The sequence below is a fragment of the Ovis canadensis genome, chromosome 15 (genome assembly GCF_042477335.2).
Source record: "Ovis canadensis isolate MfBH-ARS-UI-01 breed Bighorn chromosome 15, ARS-UI_OviCan_v2, whole genome shotgun sequence".
NCBI lineage: Eukaryota > Metazoa > Chordata > Mammalia > Artiodactyla > Bovidae > Ovis > Ovis canadensis.
The window spans coordinates 61,342,506-61,366,428 of NC_091259.1; the positions used below are offsets into that span (position 1 = coordinate 61,342,506).

Genomic DNA, 23,923 nt, shown 5'->3' on the forward strand with positions numbered 1-23,923 from the left:
TCGTGTCCGACTCTTTGTGACGGCGTAGACTGTAGCCCGTTCAGGCTCCTCTGTCCATTGGGATTCTCCAGGCAAGAATACTGCAGTGGGTTGCCATTTCTGGGGTCACACAGATTCGGACACGACTGAAGCAACTTAGCAGCAGCAGCAGCACTATAGATTTATAACTGCAGGATGCAAGGTTACTAAGCCTTGGCAGCTGAGTACAAAACTTTGTGGAAACCAAAAACTGGTACTGCAGCCCCTCCTGATCTAATGAACCTCATGATGGAGCTGAAGATGGTTTTGGGATTTCTTTGAATAACAAACAAGAACTATATATGTCATCTCTTCCTCTCCAGATCTACTCCTTTTGATTGAAGAGAGAAATTTGAGTTGGGGATAAATTTATACATGTGCATCTCTGCTTCTGGATGGTAATGGTAAATGCTGAAAGTGTTTCTGGGGGAGATAATCTAACCATTCTTAAGTAAAAGGCAAAGAATTTTATAGAATAACCAGATTGTTAGGTGAATTCTTTTGTTCTGTTTTCTGTTTCTCGAACAGTACAGAACTCCTTAATAAACAATCAGAGCCAGCTTTTGGCAGCATGAGAATGACTAAAGGCTTTCTGGGATGTTATGGATGAAACTAATTGAAAGACTTGGAAACTTGGGCCAGAAGAACCTGCATGGAGTACAACAGTTAAGCCAGAGAAAACAAGCACAAACCAAGATTTAGATTCCTTTTAGGTTTCTAACTTTATTTTGTTTTACTAAAGAAAATGGAACTTAAATAGAAGAGCTAAACAGTTGGCTGAGATTTCCATGTAAAAAGCCATTATTCTAAGACTTACTATTATCACATTATGGAATAAAATATGATTTATTTCTTTACCTCTGAGAATAAAAATGTTCTCAAACTTCTAGGAAATTACTGGTTCTTCTAGAACTATGGTGACACATAGTCATCATAACTTTTTAAAATCTGTTTTCATCAGTCAATGATGGTTCTGCATCAGTACACATATTGCTGAAAGCCAGTCAATCAATCAGTCACCCAGCAACTACTTCACTCCAGTAACCACACTTCCATGGCTAAAGGCAAATCAATCCCTAGATACTCCTACTCCTGAAAGTCTACCAACCACTAATCTCCACATTTTCCACAACTCTATTTAAGATCAGCTCCCTGTGTTGCTCAGAAACAAACCATGCCAGAAACTATAGCTTTCCTGTGCTTAAGCTAGTGATGAACTCAACTTTTCATTTCAGATGTTGTATGGTGGTCTCTTTCAATATTTCTTATTTATGTCTCTGTAGATGGTATTAATGTCTTTCTTTTCATTTTTATTTTAGTAATTAGCTCTTCTTTCTTTTTTCATGGTCAGTCCAGATAAAGTTCTGTCAAGTTTGTTGATACATTTAAAGAATCAGTGTTGATTTTGTCTCTTCTCTCCAGCTTTTCTATTCTCTTTTCATTTATTTTCAGTCTAATCTTTATCATTTGGCAATAAGGAGTTCATGATCTGAGCCACAGTCAGCTCCCGGTCTTGTTTTTGCTGAGTATATAAAGCTTCTTCATCTTTGGCTGCAAAGAATATAATCAATCTGATTTCAGTGTTGACCATCTGGTGATGTCCATGTGTAGAGTCTTCTCTTGTCTTGTTGGAAGAGGGTGTTTGCTATGACCAGTGCATTCTCTTGGCAAAACTCTATTAGTCTTTGCTCTGCTTCATTCCATATTCCAAGGCCAAATTTGCCTGTTACCCCAGGTGTTTCTTGACTTCCTACTTTTGTATTCCAGTCCCCTATAATGAAAAGGACATCTTTTTTGGGTGTTAGTTCTAAAAGGTCTTGTAGGTCTTCATAGGACCGTTCAACTTCAGCTTCTTCAGCATTACTGGTTGGGGCATAGACTTGGATTACTGTGATATTGAATAGTTTGCCTTGGAAATGAACAGAGATCATTCTGTCATTTCTGAGATTGCATCCAAGTACTGCATTTTGGACTGTTTTGTTGACTGTGATGGCTACTCCATTTCTTCTAAGGGGTTCCTGCCCACAATAGTAGATATAATGGTCATCTGAGTTAAATTCACCCATTCCAGTCCATTTTAGTTCGCTGATTCCTAGAATGTTGACGTTCACTCTTGCAATCTCATTTGACCATTTCCAATTTGCCTTGATTCATGGACCTAACATTCCAGGTTCCTATGCAATATTGCTCTTTACAGCATTGAACTTTGCTTCTATCCAAGTCACATCCACAACTGGATATTGCTTTTGCTTTGGCTCCATCCCTTCATTCTTTCTGAAGTTATTTCTCCACTGATCTCCAGTAGCATATTGGGCACCTACAGACCGGGGAAGTTCCTCTTTCAGTATCCTATCATTTTGCCTTTTCATACTGTTCATGGGGTTCTCAAGGCAAGAATACTGAAGTGGTTTGCCATTCCCTTCTCTAGTGGACCACATTCTGTCAGACCTCTCCACAATTTTGGGTGGTTCATATCATGAACTCCTTATTGCCAAATTCAGACTGAAACTGAAGAAAGTAGGGCAAACCACTAGACCATTCAGGTATGACCTAAATCAAATTCCTTATGATTATACAGTGGAAGTGATAAATAGATTTAAGGGACTAGATCTGATAGATAGAGTGCCTGATGAACTATGGATGGAGGTTCGTGACATTGTACAGGAGATAGGGATCAAGACCATCCCCATGGAAAAGAAATGCAAAAAAGCAAAATTGCTATCTGGGGAGGCCTTACAAATAGCTGTGAAAAGAAGAGAAGCAAAAAGCAAAGGAGAAAAGGAAAGATATTAGCATCTGAATGCAGAGTTCCAAAGAATAGCAAGAAGAGATAAGAAAGCCTTCTTCAGCAATCAGTGCAAAGAAATAGAGGAAAAGAACAGAATGGGAAAGACTAGAGATATCTTCAAGAAAATTAGAGATACCAAGGGAACATTTCATGCAAAGATGGGCAGAATAAAGGACAGAAATGGTATGGACCTAACAGAAGCAGAAGATATTAAGAAGAGATGGCAAGAATACACAGAAGAAGAACTGTACAAAAAAGATCTTCATGACCAAGATAATCACAATGGTGTGATCACTCATCTAGAGCCAGACATCCTGGAATGTGAAGTCAAGTGGGCCTTAGGAAGCATCATTATGAACAAAGCTAGTGGAGGTGATGGAATTCCAGTTGAGCTGTTTCAAATCCTGAAAGATGATGCTGTGAATGTGCTGCACTCAATATGCCAGCAAATTTGGAAAACTCAGCAGTGGCCACAGAACTGGAAAAGATCAGTTTTCATTCCAATCCCAAAGAAAGGCAATGCCAAAGAATGCTCAAACTACTGCACAATTGCACTCATCTCACATGCTAGTAAAGTAATGCTCAAAATTCTCCAAGCCAGGCTTCAGCAATACATGAACTGTGAACTTCCAGATGTCTAAGCTGGTTTTAGAAAAGGCAGAGGAACCAGAGATTAAATTGCCAACATCCGCTGGATCATGGAAAAAGCAAGAGAGTTCCAGAAAAACATCTATTTCTGCTTTATTGACTATGCCAAAGCCTTTGACTGTGTGGAAAATTCTTCAGAGATGGGAATACCAGACCACCTGACCTGCCTCTTGAGAAACCTATACGCAAGTCAGGAAGCAACAGTTAGAACTGTACATGGAACAACAGACTGGTTCCAAATAGGAAAAGGAGTACATCAGGTCTGTATATTGTCACCCTGCTTATTTAACTTATATGCAGAGTACATCATGGAAAACACTGGGCTGAAAGAAGCACAAGCTGGAATCAAGATTGCCAGGAGAAATATCAATAACCTCAGATATGCAGATGACACCACCCTTATGGCAGAAAGTGAAGAGGACCTAAAAAACCTCTTGATGAAAGTGAAAGAGGAGAGTGAAAAAGTTGCCTTAAAGCTCAACATTCAGAAAACAAAGATCATGGCATCTGGTCCCATCTCTACATGGGAAATAAATGGGGAAACAGTGGAAACAGTGTCAGACTTTAGTTTGGGGGGCTCCAAAATCACTGCAGATGGTGATTGCAGCCATGAAGGAAAGCTATGACCAACCTAGATAGCATATTCAAAAGCAGAGACATTACTTTGCCAACAAAGGTCTGTCTAGTCAAGGCTATGGTTTTTCCAGTAGTCATGTATGGATGTGAGAGTTGGACTGTGAAGAAAGCTTATTGCCAAAGAATTGATGCTTTTGAACTGTGGTGTTGGAGAAGATTCTTGAGAGTCCCTTGGACTGCAAGGAGATCCAACCAGTCCGTTCTAAAGGATATCAGCCCTGGGTGTTCATTGGAAGGACTGATGCTGAAGCTGAAACTCCAATATTTTGGCCAGCTCATGTGAAGAGTTGACTCATTGGAAAAGACTGTGATGCTGGGAGGGATTGGGGGCAGGAGGAGAAGGGGACAACAGAGGATGAGGTGGCTGGATGGCATCATCGACTCGATGGACATGGGTTTGGGTGAACTCCAGGAGTTGCTGATGGACAGGGAGGCCTGGAATGCTGCACCTCATGGGGTCGCAAAGAGTTGGACATGACTGAGCGACTGAACTGAACTGAATTGAATCTTGATCATTATTTCATGCCTACTGCTTACTTTGAATTTAGTTTGCTTTTCCTTTCTAATATCTTAAAGTTAAAAATTAGGTTATTAATTTTGAGATTCCCCCTTTTTAATGTAAATATTAATTTAAGTATTTACAGCTATAAATTCCCCTCTAAGCTCTGTTTTGGGCTTCCCTGGTAGTTCAGCTGGTGAAGAATCCACCTGCAGTACAGGAGACCCCAGTTCTATTCCTGAGTCAGGACGATCCCCTACAGAAGGGATAGGCTACCCCCTCCAGTATTTTTGAGATTCCCTGGTGGCTGAGACAGTAAAGAATCTGCCTGCAATGTGGGAAACCCGGGTTTGATCCCTGGGTTGGGAAGATCCCCTGGAGGAGGGTATGGCAACCCACTCTAGTATTCTTGCGTGGAGAATCCCCATGGACAGAGGAGCCTGGCGGGCTACAATCCATGGGGTTGCAAAGAGTCTGGCACTGCTAAGCGACTAAGCACAGCACAGCACAAGCACTGTTTTAGCTCCATCTCATGAGTTTTGACATATTATGTTTTCACTTTCACTCATTTCACAATATTTTTGATTCCCATTGTGATATCGTTTTTTGACCCATTGGTTATTTAGGAGTGTGCTGTTTAATTTCTAAACATTGTGGAACTAGTATTCAGTAACGGGCTTCTCTGGTGTCTCAGATGGTAAAGAATCTCCCTGCAATGTGGGAGACCTGGGTTCGATCCCCCAGTTGGGAAGATCCCCTAGAGGAGGGTATGGCAACCCACTCCAGTATTCTTACCTGGAGAATCCCCATGACCAGAGGGGCATGGTGGGCTAGAGTCCAAAGGGTCGCGAAGAGTTGGACACGACTGAGTGACTAAGCACAGCACAGCACAGCATTCAGTGACAGCCTCTATTATTTTAAAGAAAGCGTAGAAAAAGTGTGCGTATTATTTTTAAAATGTATTGCTTAGAACCAAAAATAAGTTAGTGTAGAAATAACGAAGTCAAAGGTGAAACTAGACAAGGTTAGTGTGATCAATTCTGGCAATATACTTGAAAAAACATGAGAAGATAAAAGAAATTAAAGTGAACCATGTTATTTAGAATACAAACAGAAAGAACAAAATAAGAACTTAGTATATTATAACCACTTCATTTACCATAAAGAATATAAGCAGTCAATGCATAAAAATAGTATTACAGGGACCTCCCTGTCAGTCCAGTGGTTAAGAATCCGCACTCTCAGTGTGTGGGAGCGTGAGTCCGATCCCCGGTCAGGGAACTAAGACCCCGCATACCGTGAAGTGTGGCCAAAATAGATTGTTACATAAATATGCTTCCCTGGTAGCTCAGCTGGTAAAGAATCCACCCCAATTTGATTCCTGGGTCTGGAAGATCCCCTGGAGAAGGGATGGGCTACCCACTCCTGTATTCTTGTGGTGGCTTTCCTGGTGGCTCAGATGGTAAAGAATCTGCCAGCAATTCAAGAGACCTGGATTCAATTTCTGGATTGGGAAAAACCCCTGGAGCAGGGAACAGCTACCCACTCCAGTTTTCTGACCTGGAGAATTCCAGAGACAAAGGAGCCTGGCAGGCTACAGTCCGTGGAGTCGCAAAGAGTCAGACATGACTCAGCAACTTTAACTTTCAAGAAAGAATTTTCACTTTGCATAAGTGATAAGTAAAGTCAGCTTTAGAATTTAACATTCTAATTAAGTTTAAACGTATTTTAAACTAGTTTTTGAAATCTTAGAATCATTTTTTAAATTATTTTTTTAATATTTCTTCTTCCCTCCTCTCCAAGTAACATTGAGTAGCATTGAAATATGAAATATAATACAGAGTAGGCTCATGTATACATACTTAATACATGACAGCTTGCATCATTTAGCTGACAGATTTGATTTTTCTGACAAGAAGCTTAGGTAGCCATTTGTGAGGACAGATTACTTTTAAAAAATCTGATCATCTCTGCCTGTAATACAGCTTGGCTTATGTGATTACTCCAGCGCTTAGTTGTTTTTAAGTCTCCACTGGGAAGAATCAGTAACATTAGGACTATTAGTTGTACACCCTATGACTCAGGATGAGCCCTATACTTTTAGATTAGAGTGAAATTGATCTTCAGGAAGCATTTTCCTATTGTAAGTACACCTTATCTGAGTTTAATGTAAGAACGTTCTGTAGGCGATAAACCTAACTCAGGTAGGACCTTAACACTGGCAGGCAGTCATCGTATACGTCCCTGTTTCGTTCCCTTGTCTTCTCTTCTAAATGTCTTTTTCATTCCTTCTCTTCTCAGTCCACTGATACCTATTCCCATTGTCTACAGCGAACGAGGAGAGAAGTCCTGCAGAGTTTCATCCCACCTTCACTCACCTACCAGCATCTGTGCTCACACCCTGCCTAGGAAGTTGCTCTGTTCCCATAAACTTTTCATGCTCCTATCTGAAGCCAGTCCTTTCCAATAATGTTCCCTTCTGCCTCGTATCACCAATTTTTTATACTCTCCTGAATTATTTCCATCAATATACAAATATGCTGTTTTTTACTTCCATCTTAAACTACTGATTAAATTTTTTATTTTTTAGGATTCAAAAAAGTTTAAAATACAGATAGACTGTGATTTTAGGGGGTAAGAAAAGGATGGTATATGACAAAATATGTTCATTAGGAGGGAAACAAAGTTCAGTATTTATAAGACGTAACAGTGGAAACAGTGGCTGACTTTTTTTTTCTGGGCTCCAAAATCACTGCAGATGGTGATTGCAGCCATGAAATTAAAAGACGCTTACTCCTTGGAAGGAAAATTATGACCAACCTAGATAGCATATTCAAAAGCAGAGACATTACTTTGCCAACAAAGGTTTGTCTAGTCAAGGCTATGGTTTCTCCAGTAGTCATGTATGGATGTGAGAGATGGACTATAAAGAAAGCTGAGCACTGAAGAATTGATGCTTTTGAACTGTGGTGTTGGAGAAGACTCTTGAGAATCCCTTGGATTGCAAGGAGATCCAACCAGTCCATCCTAAAGGACATCAGTCCTGGGTGTTCATTGGAAGGACTGATGTTGAAGCTGAAACTCCAATACTTTGGCCACCTGATGGCAAAGAGCTGACTCATTTGAAAAGACCCCGATGCTGGGAAAGATTGAGGGCAGGAGGAGAAGGGGAGGGCAGAGGATGAGATGGTTGGATGGCATCACCAACTTGATGGACATGGGTTTGTGTGGACTCTGGGAGTTGGTGATGGACAGGGAGGCCTGGCATGCTGCGGTTCATGGGGTCGCAAAGATTCAGACATGACTGAGCGACTGAACTGAACTGAATTAATATTTTTTTAAAGAGTGAAAGCAAATTCAGTAGATAATAGTAAATACAAAAGACAAAATAATTCAGTGTATCAGATCAAGGTATTTTTCAGTTACATTAGTATGTTACTCTCTACATATTTAATCTGTAATAACTGTTCTTTGAATGAATATTATGCCTAAAATTATTTATAACAAAACTTGCAGCAATATACAAATATTTTTACACATACTTAAAAAAAACATTCTTTTCCATTATGGTTTATCACAAGATATTGAATACAGTTCCCTGTGCTATACTTTAGGACCTTGTTTATCTATTCCAAACATAATAGTTTGCATCCACCAACCCCAGACTCCCAGTCTATCCCTCTCCTCCCCTCTCCCTTGGCAACCACAAGTCTGATTAAATTTTAAAAATCAGGGTCTTGAACAGTACTATAATATGCTACCATTCCTCTAAGACAAAGTGGAAACATGGTCAAAATTGCCATATTTTAAAATAATATAGTTGTGTTTATTTATTATGCATATATTTGTAAATATATGGTTTTGCTTATATTAAAATGGAAAGAAAAAACAAAAAAAATGAATAAAAATTGTTTTTACAGGTGAAGGGAGCAGAAATGGAGGCTAGAATTCACTAAAAAAAATGACTTGTTTCATAATTTTGACTTAGAGTTGTTGTATTTATGACTTTAGAATCAGGTATGGAGACTTCCCTGGCAGTCTAGAGACTAAGACTCCTTGCTACCACTGTGAGGGGGCACAGGTTCAATCCCAGGCTGGGGAACAAAGATTCCACATGTCATGCGGTATGGCCAAAAACTGATATAATTTTTTTTAATCAGGTATGAAGACACTCATTATTATTTACTGGAATTCTCACTCTCTGCTAATGCCCTTGCTTTAAGTTGCACTTAAGTGCTACACCTTTATCAAAATTTGCTAAGGAAAATGTTCTTCCCTTTAACCCATGCCATGAAAATGTCATTGCCTGTTCCATTCACTATTCTGAGAATGGTTTTCTCTTCCTGCCTGTTTGGGTGGGGATTGTGGGGAGCCTAACAGTGTAGAGAACTACATCCTGATCCCTTTTTGACTTGTGTTATTCCTGAAAGGGATTGGGTGTTAAAATCCTTTGGGTTTGAGTGGTCACTCCATTTCTCTCTCTTTTTTTGGCTGTGCTGGTCTTTGTTGCTTTGTACTCCTGGCTTCCTCTAGCTGCAGAGAGCAGGGGCTGCTCTTGGTCGCGGGGCCCAGGCTTCTCCTTGCCGTGGCTTCTCTTGCTGCGGAGCGCTGGCTGCAGGCTCACGGGCTTCAGTGGCTGCATGTTTGCTGCAGGGCATGCGGGGTCTTCCTGGACCAGGGATGGCAGCCATGTTCCCTGGTCAGCACTAGAATGAACTCTCTCCTCCAATTGGAGCAGTTTAGGGCTTCTATTCAATCAGTTCACATCCATCCTGGGGTTAACTCCATGAGGACTCCGACAAACAGAAACAAGCGCATAGGTTAACAGTATTTATGGAAGACATTTTTATTGATATCTTGGATTAGATATTACCCTGGGTTCCTGCTGCCCCTTGTGCTTCCCTCTGAAATATCATCTACCTTACTACACTTTTTCCACCCATGTCTGTCTTCCTCACCAGACTGTGAGTGAACTGAGGGCAGTGGTGGTCCCGAATTATCTCTGTCTCTTAGCCTTTACAGTATAGATTGTGCGGGTGTGCATGCGTGCTAAGTCGCTTCAGTTGTGTCCAACTCTTTATGACCCTATGGACCGTAGCCCACCAGGCTCCTCTGTCCATGGGATTCTTCAGGCAAGAATACCGGAGTAGGTTGCCATGCCCTGCTTCAAAGGATCTTGTTGGCCAAGGACCAAACCCACATCACTTACATCTCCTGCATTGGCAGGCAGATTCTTTACTACTAGCACCACCTGGGAAGCCCACTATATAGATTAATACTTCCCAGATGCTCAGTAAAGACTTCTTAAATGAATGGACAAATGAAGAAAATGATATTCAGCAGCTTGATGCTTACCATGGATGTGAAAACCACCACCATCCATTGTACCCATGGGAAGACTTGGACCAAACATTGAGAACTACTACTGGAAACTCTGTCCAATGGAATGATGCCTTGTCAGAGGTTACAATGAGATACAATATTCATACAGAGCAGAACTGTATAAAGCCTAAATATATAGTTTAATTGTAAAGAAAATACTCATGTCACCATCACTCAGGAGAGAATGAAACATTGATGACAACTCATAAGCCCCTCGGCAGCCCTCTCTGAGAACAACCCTCTCCCTCTCCTGCAGCATAACCATGATTTTGATGTTTGTAATAAATATACCTTCTCTTTTCTTCATAGTTAATGACATCTGTGTGCATTGATTAAAAATGTATTTAGCTTTGCCTGTCTTTAAGCTTTATACAACTGAAATCATATTATATGTGTCCTTTTGAGCTATGATTCTTTCAGTGCTGTGAGATTCTTCTAGGTTGTTGCATGTATACATAATTCCTTCATATTTTATTGGCATATAGTGTTACATTTTAGGAACATTTCACAATTTGGGGAAATGCTGCTGTTGCTAGATCATAGAATATGTGTGTCTTCAACATCATAAGAAAATGATAAAGTATTTTCCAAAATGGCTGTACCAATTAGCATTCCCACTCTCCACATATGAGAGCTCCATCCATTCACATCCTAGCCAACCCGGGTATCATCAGACTTTGGCATTTTAGCCAGTCTGATTGGCTTCTAGTGGTAACTATTTGCTGTTGTAATTTACACTTCTATTACTAAAGAGCTTGAACACATTTTCTTATATTTATTGGACATTTGTTTATTCCCTTTTGTGCAGTTTTTTGCTCTAGCAGTATTTTTTTATGGCTTGACTACCTGTTTTAAAAATTGATTTGATTTTCTGTATATCCTGGCTATGAATCTTGAGTTTTTCTGTTGGTAATATACATAAGAAATAACTTATTTTGTTCTGTAGCCTGGCTTTCCAGTCTGTTTTTGGTGCCTTTGGATGAATAGAAATTTTACATATTAAAGCAGTCAAATTTATGCTTTTTTTCTTTACATTTAGAGTTTTAAAAATCTTACTTAAGAAATACTTTCCTTCTCCAAGATCATGACTATAGTCTCTTACACAATTGTATAGTTCTGCCTTTCCTATTTAGGTTGAGATTGATTTTTGTATGCGTTTGAGGTAAGAGACAAATTTCATCTTTTGATGTGTGGATATCTGATAGTTCTAATACTATCATACACTGATCTACAGTGTCATTTATATATCAATTGCCCATATATTCAAGGGTCTGTTTCTAGGCTCTCTGCTGTGTTTTATTGATCTACATGTCTATCTATGTCTTAATAACTACTTTGTCTGCATTCTTGTCTTTATTCTTACTTTAGACCTATTATGTTAAAAAAAATCTAATTGATACTTTTAAGAAGATGCTTTACATACTGTATCTGACATTCTTATTTCTTTCCACAAAAGGACTGATTTCATTACTTAGCTTTTCATTAATTTTGGAAAGCGAAGCTCCAATAGTGCATTTTTGGTCCTGCTATAAGTCATTCTTTCCTTCAAAAAAATTTTGTTTATGGCATTCTCTCTTCTTAACACACAGGTATCCTGGGTACAGGATTAACTATATCTAAGGATCAAAAGTCCTCAGAATACCCTAGGTCTTGAGGACATGATATTTTGGTGATGGCTGCTTTGACATCCTTGTTCCTCAGCGTGTAGATGAGAGGGTTGAGGACAGGTGTGAGAATAGCAAACACCACGTTGCCCATGATGTGGAAGTCAAGAGGCAGGTCAGCCCTGTAGGCCACATAGGCTATGGCAATGGATGAGTAGTAAGTGCCAACCACCAGGAGGTGGGAGCTGCAGGTGGAGAAGGCTTTGGAGCGTCCTTCTCGGGAGCCGATGTGAAGCACTGAGGCCAGGATGTGGGCATAGGAGAGAAGCACCAGGAGAAGGGGCAGGAAGGACACCACCATGGCGATGCAGAAGCCCATGAGGGTCTGGGGGCTGGTGTCAGAGCAGGAGGCCTGGACCACAGCTAAGTGGTCACAGAAGCAGTGGTAGATGTGAGCGGTGTTTTCAAAAGCCATGTGGGAGGTCTGCACCACCGCCGGGATGGGCAGGAGGAAGGCGGTGGGCCAGGCACTGTCTGCCCGGGCAGCACTGGTCTGCGGGGTCATGGGCACAGGGTAATGCAGCGGGCAGCAGATGGACACACAGCGGTCATAGGCCATGACCACCAGGATGAAGGCTTCAGAGCAGGAGAAGCTGTGGAAGAGGCACATCTGCAGGAAGCAGGCAGGGGAGCTGAGGCAACGGTCCCCACGCAAGAATAAGGACAGCATCTCGGGGACAGTGGTTGTGGTGAAGAGGATGTCCAGGGCTGAGAGGCTGATCAGGAAGAAGTACATGGGTTTGTGAAGGCTGGGCTCTATCACCACGGCCACCAGGATCAGGGCGTTTCCCACCAGGATGAGCAGGTAGAAGGACAAGAAGATGAAGAAGACAGGGAGGAAGAAGACGTCCTGTAGAGAGGGGATGCCCACCAGGTAGAAGATGGGTGAAGAGTCTTTTGATCCATTACAGGCTGTGGCATACATGGTGGGAGAGAGCTATATGCCAGGGTGACAGGCTGTCAGAGCATCTGGAAACTAGATAAAACAGAAGTTTGGAAGGAGAATTCTGTATAGTTCTCTCTACGATGATTGCAATCCAAATCATTTATGACTGAGTTTAGAGGACTGGGGCTATCATTCTTCCATCTTAACCCACAATTTTCTTCTTCCTTCTTCCGTAATGTATTTAGTAAGTACCTACAGTGCACAAGGCTGTGAGAAGGTAAATAAGGCACATACGGGCCCTGCCTTTACAAGGCTTAAATTCTAGTAGAAGGATGGTGGGTTTAAAAGCAAACCACATAGGCATTCCCTGGTGGTCCAGTGGTTAAGATTCTGTACTCCCAATACAGAGGGCCTGAATTCAATCTTTGGTCAGGGGACTAGATCCCACATACTGCAACAAAGATTCCCTGTGTGGCAACTGAGACCCAGAAGAGCCAAAGAAATAAATAAATATTTTTTTAAAAGCCAATCACATGGTTAATTATTAGTTATAGCTATGATAAGTGCCTTGAAAGAGCTTCTGTTCCTTCTCTGCTCCATGTCCCACAGTATCTTTTGAGCATCAGATCTTAGATGATCGCTTAAGATTCCTATGTCATTGCTTCTTCTTTTGCTCTTGTTTCAAGTTCTACTAAGTGACATCACTCTACCACATCACTAGAAAGATCTGATTTTTCCAATATTTTTTGCAGCATGCTGCTTGCCCAGCTTACTCATTACCCAGGGAAGGGCTCCCTTTTCATATTTTGGGTTCAGAAACTCTGCTGGTTTCTCTCCCTGCCAAGTTCTCTGGGTTCTCTTTCATTCATGTTTCAGTGATGGGATGGACCCAGGCCTTCAGAGGGACTGCCCTCTTCCTGATGGAGCCCAAGCTGATGGTGCATCTTCTCCTTTAGGGTCTGTCAACATCCTTCCTCCTGGCCGCCACTGCCCAGCCAGTCTTGTATTTAGCTCTTTGATGCCAACTGTGGTGTGGGCATCAAATATCAGCTCAGAAGACACAAGGAGCTGTCATGAGAGCTAGAAAGGACCCAGAGAACTGAAAACTGTAGCTGCCCAAATAGAAAAACCTCATACCGTAGGTTGTTCGTTAAATGTGCACTGGGGTCAATTCAGGGACTGCTGAGGCAATTTTGGTTCATCCCTACTTCAAGATGAGCCTCTAATGAGCAGTCCAGGTAATTTTATGTTTACAATTCTATCACTGCTGTTTGAACTCTATTGATGTCATCAAGCAACTGTCCTTGAAATTCTTAGGAACAACAGCTACTTTCTTTCTTGTCTAAAACAAATGCAAAACAGACTAGCTACAAACACCCCTCATGTCCTGTAATCAGAGACTGTCCGACTGGAACAAAAAGGTTTTTTAAATCTTCAATTCCAACCCATTGCCCCTACCCCACACTTCTTGCCCACCTTTAAAAAATTCACTAGTTTGCTCTGTGATGGATTTGGATTGTACAGTCTGGCTTCTAGATTTGGAAGTGGGAACCGGCAACTACTTTGTCCAAAATGAGCACAGGAAGGACAACTGTCCTATGTGTGTGCTCCTGGAAAGAGAATCTCAGAGGCCACACCCAGGACCTGGCAAGACACTGACCTGATTGTCTCCATGTTAAAGGGTTCACTCTCAGCTAACCAGAACCCTGGTCCAACAAGTATGGTCACCAGGTTTTTTTCACACCTGAAGGAATGCAGACTGCAGTGCCCTGGACATTTCTGCTCTCAGAGAAGCATCTGTGGCTGCTGGTCCTGGGTGAGGCAGAGCAGGGGGTTGGAGGGGCAGAAAGGCAGGGATCTGAAGCCAGAGGGGCCCTAAGGGAGCCATCAAGTCAAGTTCCCTTCCCCCTTGCAAATGGAGAGAGGGATCCTGAGACTCCAGAGGAGAAGTGGTATGTGGTGTTTCACACCAACTGGTGCTGGACTGTCCAACAGGCAGACTAGGCATATGCTGGGTCATCAGCCAAGCAGGGGCACCAAGAATAATTTTGGAAAGAATTTAACATTTAATCTTTCAAAGCACAATTCAGCTGGCTATCTTAGGAAATATCTAGAGTTAGCTGGACTTTCTTACACTATTTTCGAGGTTAGGGTTCTCATTTTGTTCTGGATTGCACACTACATCTGAGTGACACAGACCTGTGCTTAGGATCTTTTGTTGCAGTTCTTAACCACTCAGTCGTGTCTGACTCTTTGCAACCCCATGGTCTGTAGCCCGCCAGGCTCCTCCGTTCATGGGATTTCCCAGTCTAGAATACTAGAGTGGCTTGCCATTTCCTTCTCTAGGAGATCTTCCTGATCTCAGAATCGAACCTGCATCTCCAGCATTGCAGGCAAATTCTTTACCGCTGAGCCACTAGGACCTAATAGGTACTATTTCCCAGGGTACAGAACTTGCCCCAGCAGGTCCTCCCTGTTGGGATTGTCTAGGAGAATGTTACAGTGCAGGTGGGGACAGGGACGGATAGAGAATCACCAAGGATCCAACCTGATGTTTTGCTTCACGTGCATCATCTTCTCCCATCATCCAACCCTGCCAGGGAGTAGTTGTTCCCTTCAGCATATGAGAAACTGACGGTTGGAACAAGACCCTTGTTTAAGGCAATGGTTGGTGAGGGGTAAGAGCACAGATCATTCTGGAGCCAGCCTGCTGTAGAAGAACCCTGCCTTTAGCAACCAGAAGTCCTGGCTCCTGGACCAGCTCTGCCACTCACTTCTTGTGACTCTGGCTTATGGCTGTTAGCATAACTGACGCCATCTTGGCCCCTTTCAGTGTCTCCTGTCCTTCCACTGACCCTAACCAGGATTGTACTGTGCAGTAAACCACTTTTTGTCATCAAGGGCTTTGTAGTTAACAGATATTGTTTAATAATGAGGATCATGTGGCCTCTATGCTGTTAGTTCCCAAACAATGCTGAAAATCTTCTGTGATGTACTCCCAGCACTCACGAGACCGGTCATCCATTCATTAACTTGATTTAGGAATGCTTATCCTGTCTCCAAGCACTTACCCCCATGCCCTAGATTAACTATAAAATTGTCCCAGTGGCCCCTCCATGGTGCATAGTGCAGCTATGAATGCTTCCAGATTGTTGTCTGCTTGATCCTGATAAGTTACCCTATAATAAAACCACCTTGTAAGTTACCCTATAATAAAAAGATCCATTGATCATATGGAGCTGCCTGCCTCATTTTACAGTCTCAGAATGCCTTCTCAATTTGGCGGGTAATTTTCATTCTCTCCATCCTCCAATACTTGGTTTTCTCATCTGTGTAGTGATGGGTTTAGAGGAAAAGAACTCTGAGGGGTTTCTAATCTGATGAACCCTTTCCCAAGCATCCGCTCTGTGTCTGGCGGAGCACATGTCACATGGTCCATGACTCAAAGGGAAAGGGCGAGGGTGAGGGCTCTCCCAGCTAGGGAGCACCTGCTGCCCAGCCAGGGGCTTTATCTGCAGCATGTCCTGAGGGCTTAGTGGTCAAGTGTGTGCACTATGAGTCAGAAAGGACCGGATTCCCATCACAGCTTCTAATTGCAGCTTATTTCCTTCATCTGTGACCCCCGGGGTTGCTGAGTCCTGCAGAGAATGCTTAAGCAATGCTACACAAGAACCTGGAACAACTATAAACCCCAAGTGGGCTAGTGTCTCCAATGTTACTGCTGCCATCAGCCTTGCTTTCCTATGGAAGCCCTTGACCAGGACGATTTGAATCCCACCTCTGAGCACACAGACCAGACAGGGTATGTGGTCCAAGGCCCCGCAGCCCACATATACACAGCAACCTGGCTCCTGGGTGCCTGCCTGTTGTGCACGTTCAGCTAGTCTCCCTGATCCCTGGTCCCAGTTCTATCCCTCCCTCCCACATCCTTGCCCTGTCTCCACACTCTGGTCTTTGCTGAGCTCTGGCACGTCACCCCCAGCTCACTCACCTGCCAAGTCCTGTCTACCTTGATGCCTCTCGTGGTGTCCCCTATGTGTCTTCCAACCTGGCTGGCAGAGAAGAGCCTGGTAGCAGATGGGCTATGGCTAATTAAACCCCTAACTCTCCCTTTTGGCCAGGCCTGCTGGAGTACTATCCCTCGAGGCAGGGCTCCTTTGGGGCACTGAGCCTCCTACTCACCCAGGATTGAGTTCTTTATGTTGGGATGGGATTTACCTCTGAGATGTTCCAATAATGAGAACAACATTGTTAATAGCCCTCATGGGTTCCAGAACTTTACAACCAATGGGGCAGCTTTTACTGACATTATTCCATTTGGTCCCCAGAACAGCCAAGGGAGACAGGCAGGTCAAGAGGAGGAAACTGAGGTCCAGAGAAGTGAAATGACTTACTGATGCTTATGATAATGTTTAGTATTAAAGTTACATGGCAGACCCAGAACTTCATCCCCAGAACCGTACTCTGCATATGGATCAGGGCAGAGGGTCTAAATAGGGTCCTGGGTTTGAATATCAGTTCTAATGTATTTTAGCTATGGTTGGGAAGATCCCCTAGAGAAGGGATAGGCTACCCACTCCAGTATTCTTGGGCTTCCCTGGTGACTCAGACAGTAAAAATCTGCCTACAATGTGGGAGACCTGGGTTCAGTCTATGGGTTGGGAAGATCCCCTGGAGGAGGGCATGGCAACCCACCCCAGGATTCCTGCCTGGAGAATGCCCATGGATGGAGGAGCCTGAAGGGCTAATCCATGGGGTTACAAAGAGTCAGACACAACCGAGTGACTAAGCACAGCATGTCACTTCAGGCAAGTTACTTGAACTCTGAGTCTGAGTTTCTCCATCTATAAAATGGAACATAACAATATTACCCATCTCATAGAGTTTTTGAGAGGATTTAATGAGATAACTTAAATTGAAGAAAGTAGGGGAAACCACTAGACCATTCAGGCATGACCTAAATCAAATCCCTTATGATTATACAGTGGAAGTAAGAAATAGATCTGGCAGACAGAGTGCCTTACAAACTATGGACAAAGGATCGTGACATTGTACAGAGGACAGGGACCAAGACCATCTCCAAGGAAAAGAAATGCAAAAAACCAAAATGGCTGTCTAAGGAGGCCTTACAAATAGCTGTGAAAAGAAGAGAAGCAAAAAGCAAAGGAGAAATGGAAAGATAAACCCATCTGAATGCAGAGTTCCAAAGAATAGCAAGGAGAGATATGAAAGCCTTCCTCAGTGATCAGTGCAAAGAAATGGAGGAAAACAATAGAATGGGAAAGACTACAGATCTCTCCAAGAAAATTAGAGATGCCAAGGGAAAATTTCATGTGAAGATGGGCTCGATAAAGGACAAAAATGGTATAGATCTAACAGAAGCAGAAGATGTTAAGAAGAGGTGGCAAGAATACACAGAAGAACTGTACAAAAAAGATCTTCATGACCAAGATAATCATGATGGTGTGATCACTCACCTAGAGCTAGACATCCTGGAATGTGAAGTCAAGTGGGCCTTAGGAAGCATCACTATGAATAAAGCTAGTGGAGGTGATGGAATTCCAGTTGAGCTATTTCAAATACTAAAAGATGATGCTGTGAAAGTGCTGCACTCAATATGCCAGCAAATTTGGAAAACTCAGCAGTGGCCACAGAACTGGAAAAGATCAGTTTTCATTCCAATCCCAAAGAAAGGCAATGCCAAAGAATGCTCAAACTACTGCACAGTTGCACTCATCTCACATGCTAGTAAAGTAATGCTCAAAATTCTCCAAGCCAGGCTTCAACAGTATGTGAACCATGAACTTCCAGATGTTCAAGTTGGTTTTAGAAAAGGCAGAGGAACCAGAGATTAAATTGCCAACATTCACTGGATCATGGGGAAAGCAAGAGAGTTCCAGAGAAACATCTATTTCTGCTTTATTGACTATGCCAAAGCCTTTGACTGTGTGGATCATCACAAACTGTGGAAAATTCTTCAAGAGATGGGAATACCAGACCACCTGACCTGCCTCTAGAGAAATGTGTATGCAGGTCAGGAAGCAAAGTTAGAACTGGACATGGAACAACAGACTGGTTCTAAATAGGAAAAGGAGTACGTCAAGACTGTTTATTGTCACCCTGCTTATTTAACTTATATGCAGAGTACATCATGAGAAACGCTGGGCTGGAGGAAACACAAGCTGGAATCAAGATTGCCAGGAGAAATATCAATAACCTCAGATATGCAGATGACACCACCCTGATGGCAGAAAGCAAAGAATTAAAGAGCCTCTTGATGAAAGTGAAAGAGGAGAGTGAAAAAGTTGGCTTAAAGCTCAACATTTAGAAAACTAAGATCATGGCATCTGGTCCCATCACTTCATGGGAAATAGATGGGGAAACAGTGGAAACAGTGTCAGACTTTATTTTTTTGTGCTCCAAAATCACTGCAGATGGTGACTGCAGCCATGAAATTAAAAGACGCTTACTCCTTGGAAGAAAAGTTATGACCAACCTAGACAGCATATTAAAAAGCAGAGACATTACTTTGTCAACAAAGGTCCATCTAGTCAAGGCTATGGTTTTTCCAGTAGTCATGTATGGATGTGAGAGTTGGACTATAAAGAAAGCTGAATGCTGAAGAATTGATGCTTTTGAACTGTGGTGTTGGAGAAGACTCTTAAAAGTCCCTTGGACTGCAAGGAGATCCAACCAGTCCATCCTAAAAGAAAACAGTCCTAAATATTCATTGGAAGGACTGATGTTGAAAATGAAACTCCAGTACTTTGGCCACCTGATGTGAAAAACTGACTCATCTGAGAAGACGATGCTGGAAAAGATTGAAGGTGGGAGGAGGAGAGGATGAGGTAGTTGGATGGCATCACCGACTCAATGGACATGAGTTTGAGTAAACTCCAGGAGTCGGTGATGGGCAGGGAGGCCTGGCATGCTGTGGTCCATGGGGTCGCAGAGTCAGACATGACTGAGCAACTGAACTGAACTGAATGAGATAACAGACATAGGGTATTTGGAGTGAAACACAATTATGTGAAAATTACTCCAGGAGTTTTGTTTGCATTTTCTAGCAATACCCAGGGGAGAGGCTGCCTGCATACATTCAGTTTCCCAGGGGATTAGTGATGTTCATCTCCTGCAAGGGAAGATGTACTTTTCATGGGCTCTTAGGGTCTCTATATGCCTAACAGCTGGCTTTATAGATACTGTACTTCTATAGGATGTCAACAGCTGGCATCGAAGCTTGGACTGCTTAGTACCCAGTAGTTGGTTTGTTCTACTTATAAAGTTACTCTCTTATTCCCTTTCCCCCAAAAAGGAAAGCAATGAGGGTCAGGTTCAGCACACCTCTATCTTAGGGTATATGTGTGTGAGTTGTTAGCAGCCAGCACTCAGCTCCAAGAGGACAGACCACTGTCTACTCCAGTCTATCCCTTGAACCTCTCAGATTCATTCACTTTTTAAAAAGTTTTTCTAACATGGACCATTTTAAAAGTCTTTATTGAGTTAGTTATAATATTGTTTCTTTTTTTTTATGTTTTGGTTGTTTCTTTTTTTTATGTTTTGGTTTTTTGCCTGTGAGGCATGTGGGATTTTAGGCTCCCCCACCAGGGATTGGAGAAGGAAATGGCAACCCACTCCAGTACTCTTGCCTGGAAAATCCCATGGACAGAGGAACCTGGCAAGCTACAGTCCACGGGGCCGCAAAGAGTTGGACATGACTAAGCGACTTCACTTCACCAGCAACTGAACCCACATCCCCTGCACTGGAAGGCAAAGTCTTAGCAACTGGACCACCAGGAAAGTCCTAGATCCATTCACTTTTCAGAAGTTCACTCCATTTGGACATAGGGTTTCCAGAATTCTGACTGGTCACATTTTCGAGGGAAATTTCCAAGAAAAAGATCAGTTGAATTGACGACTGCCCCTGCTGCTGCAGTCAGTCCCAAGGCTGCAAGCAGTCCTGCCCTTCTTCCTCCTCTCTCACCCATTCTAGTTCCCCTTCCCCTTTTCCTTCACACTCAATCTTTTCAGTGGCTCTAGATGGAGTTCATTCTAGCATGATCCAGATCCTCGTCCATGTCAGTTCTGAACTCCTGGTTGCTATGCTTCATCATGCTATGGTTGTTTTCATGGCCCACTAAGAATTAGAGTTGGCAGAAATAAGAAACGCTCACTTGCCTGAGTGCCGACCTCCCAGTCCCCATTATGGAAGAGCAGTTTTCCTTCCTCCTGAAGATCACGGTAAATTGCCCTTGCTAACATGGTAACTCCTTTTTGTGACTGCTGGTCTGCTCTCACAGTGAGCTTAAAATGACCAGGCAGAAGTTGTAGCTTTAAATTTAGTGAGATTTATTGTGTCTCCAGTTGAATCAGGACTGCTTAATCCACAGAGGCCAGAGTCATCAGGACTGGAGACACACATTTCCCCAGCTGGGTCACTGAGGGTAATGATGAGTGGAGCCACTCTAACTTCCACCCGCCAGTTCTTGGCAGGAAGCATCACTTTTTAATGGACAGCCAAGCTGAAAATGGATCCATTCCACTGGACAAGAACACGGACCCTGTTACCGCTCCCTGACTGGAGAAGCTAATGGTTTTCTTATGCAATCTTTTCAAGCCTCTCCCCCAACTGTATTGCTGATTCATGAATATTTGCTAACAAACAAGTGATATCAATGCCAAAAATAGAAGAACTTACAGGAAAATTTTCACATTGAATCAAATGCTAACTTCTTGGCTCCTTCAGTCCCCTCCCCTGTTGCTTCTCTTGGTCATATTGCCTTATAGTATTTCTTTGGGTCTGACTCTGCAGTTAAACTATAAATACCACAAGAGCAGCAAATAGGTCTGGTTTATTTCTGTGCAGATCAAGTAAAGATTTTTAATATGAATCACTGAATGATCAAATTTTATTCATCATGTTAACGACTGGGGGAAATTGTGAAAATCAATTATTCTGTAGCACCAGTGGGAAGACTTCTTGATCCGTTATTTGAGGACTAGGTTTTAGATATTTGATCAACCAAGTGAAGTCAATTTGGATTGCTATAATTCATTTAAAAATGTTTATTGTGTTTATTCTGTACTGCATACTGTCGTTTGTGTCCAGGGAGCTGAATTAGTTGTAACTGTGGTTGTGAGAGTTGGACTGTGAAGAAGGCTGAGTGCTGAAGAATTGATGCTTTTGAACTGTGGTGTTGGAGAAGACTCTTGAGAGTCCCTTGGACTGCAAAGAGATCCAACCAGTCTGTTCTAAAGGAGATCAGTCCTGGGTATTCTTTGGAAGGAATGAGGCTAAAGCTGAAACTCCAGTACTCTGGGCACCTCATGCGAAGAGTTGACTCATTAGAAGTTGACTCTGATGCTGGGAGGAATTGGGGGCAGGAGGAGAAGGTGACGACAGAGGATGAGATGACTGGATGGCATCACGGACTCAATGGACGTGAGTCTGAGTGAACTCCGGGAGTTGGTGATGGACAGGGAGGCCTGGCATGCTGCAAATCATGGGGTTGCAAAGAGTGGACACGACTGAGCGACTGAACTGAACTGAATTGAAGGATCAAGGGCCCTGGAATTCCCTAGGTTCTGGGGACATGCCATTTTGGTGATGGGTGCTTTCACATCCTTGTTCCTCAGTGTGTAGATGAGAGGGTTGAAGACAGGTGTGAGAAGAGCATACACCACATTGCCCATGATGTGGAAGTCGAGGGGCAGGTCAGCCCTGTAGGCCACATAGGCTATGGCAATGGATGAGTAGTAGGTGCCAACCACCAGGAGGTGGGAGCTGCAGGTGGAAAAGGCTTTGGAGCGTCCTTCTCGGGAGCTGATGCGAAGCACTGAGGCCAGGATGTGGGCATAGGAGAGAAGCACCAGGAGAAGGGGCAGGAAGGACACCACCATGGCGATGCAGAAGCCCATGAGGGTCTGGGGGCTGGTGTCAGAGCAGGAGGCCTGGACCACAGCTAAGTGGTCACAGAAGCAGTGGTAGATGTGAGCGGTGTTTTCAAAAGCCATGTGGGAGGTCTGCACCACCGCCGGGATGGGCAGGAGGAGGGTGGTGAGCCAGGCACTGGCTGCCAGGGCAGCACTGGTCTGCGGGGTCATGGGCACAGCGTAATGCAGTGGGCGGCAGATGGACACACAGCGGTCATAGGCCATGACCACCAGGATGAAGGCTTCAGAGCAGGAGAAGCTGTGGAAGAGGCACATCTGCAGGAAGCAGGCAGGGGAGCTGAGGCAACGGTCCCCACGCAAGAATAAGGACAGCATCTCGGGGACAGTGGTTGTGGTGAAGAGGATGTCCAGGGCTGAGAGGCTGATCAGGAAGAAGTACATGGGCTTGTGAAGGCTGGGCTCTATCACCACGGCCACCAGGATCAGGGCGTTTCCCACCAGGATGAGCAGGTAGATTAAGAGGAAAATGACAAAGACAAGGAGGAAGAGGGATTCGGGCAGAAGGGGATGCCCACCAAGTAGAAGACAGGTGAGGAGCCCTTTGATCCATTGCAGATGGCTTCCATTGTGAGTCAGTGCTGGATATCAGCAGACAGACTGGAAATATTAGTACATTTCTGTAAACCGGAACAAGCATGAAAATGTCAACTGAAACATGTATCTTTTTCTTTCCAACCATGGATTTCAATCCTAACAGTTTCTTTGTGCCTAGAATTTCATTGCACAACTAAGATGCCCAGGATGATGAGTTGTCTAAGGAACATTGGTTGCAAAGCTGGTCCTGTCTGGTGGGGAAGAGAAATGGACATAAACCTCTAAAGGGCTGTCAAAGGACGGGTAGAACACATACCAAGAACTGGGGCCAGTGTGAGCAGCTCCAGGGACGCACGGAGTCCCACATGTGAAATAAGTTTCTTATAATCAGCATTATCCCATGCGGCAAAAGACTGGCTTGAAAATGAGCAAATTTCATATAACTGCTGCTACTGCTGCTAAGTCACTTCAGTCGTGTCTGACTCTGTACAACCCCATAGACGGCAGCCCATCAGGCTCCCCTGTCCCTGGGATTCTCCAGGCAAGAACACTGGAATGGGTTGCCATTTCCTTCCCCAATGCATGAAAGTGAAAAGTGAAAGTGAAGTTGCTCAGTTGTGTCCGACTCTTAGCAATCCCAAGGACTGCAGCCTACCAGGTTCCTCCATCCATGGGATTTTCCAGGCAAGAGTACTGGAGTGGGGTGCCGTTGCCTTCTCTGTTCCATATAACTAGAGGTATGCAAAGCTGAGGTCTTTTTGGCTAAAATGGTGCAGAGGAAGTTTAATGTTTAGATAGGAGCTAGATTAAAAATCTTTAAGCAACCGTCTGACCCTAGATCCATTGTTCTTTTTAAAAAGTAATATAACTGAGTGACATTAATCAGAATGTGGAGGATTCCCTTTCTATGATGT

The 23,923-nt window shown here is 43.3% G+C and overlaps 1 protein-coding gene and 1 pseudogene across 1 annotated transcript; both read right to left on the minus strand.

Moving 5' to 3' along the window:
• Nucleotides 1–11,092: 11,092 nt before the first annotated feature.
• On the minus strand, nucleotides 11,093–15,107 carry LOC138420043 (olfactory receptor 2AT4-like). Its single transcript, XM_069553100.1, has one exon. It carries the CDS (start codon nucleotides 12,558–12,560, stop codon nucleotides 11,595–11,597), a length of 966 nt encoding a protein of 321 aa, XP_069409201.1. The 5' UTR covers nucleotides 12,561–15,107; the 3' UTR covers nucleotides 11,093–11,594.
• A 4,944-nt stretch (nucleotides 15,108–20,051) lies between these two features.
• On the minus strand, nucleotides 20,052–23,124 carry LOC138420044 (olfactory receptor 2AT4-like; annotated as a pseudogene).
• Nucleotides 23,125–23,923: the final 799 nt, after the last annotated feature.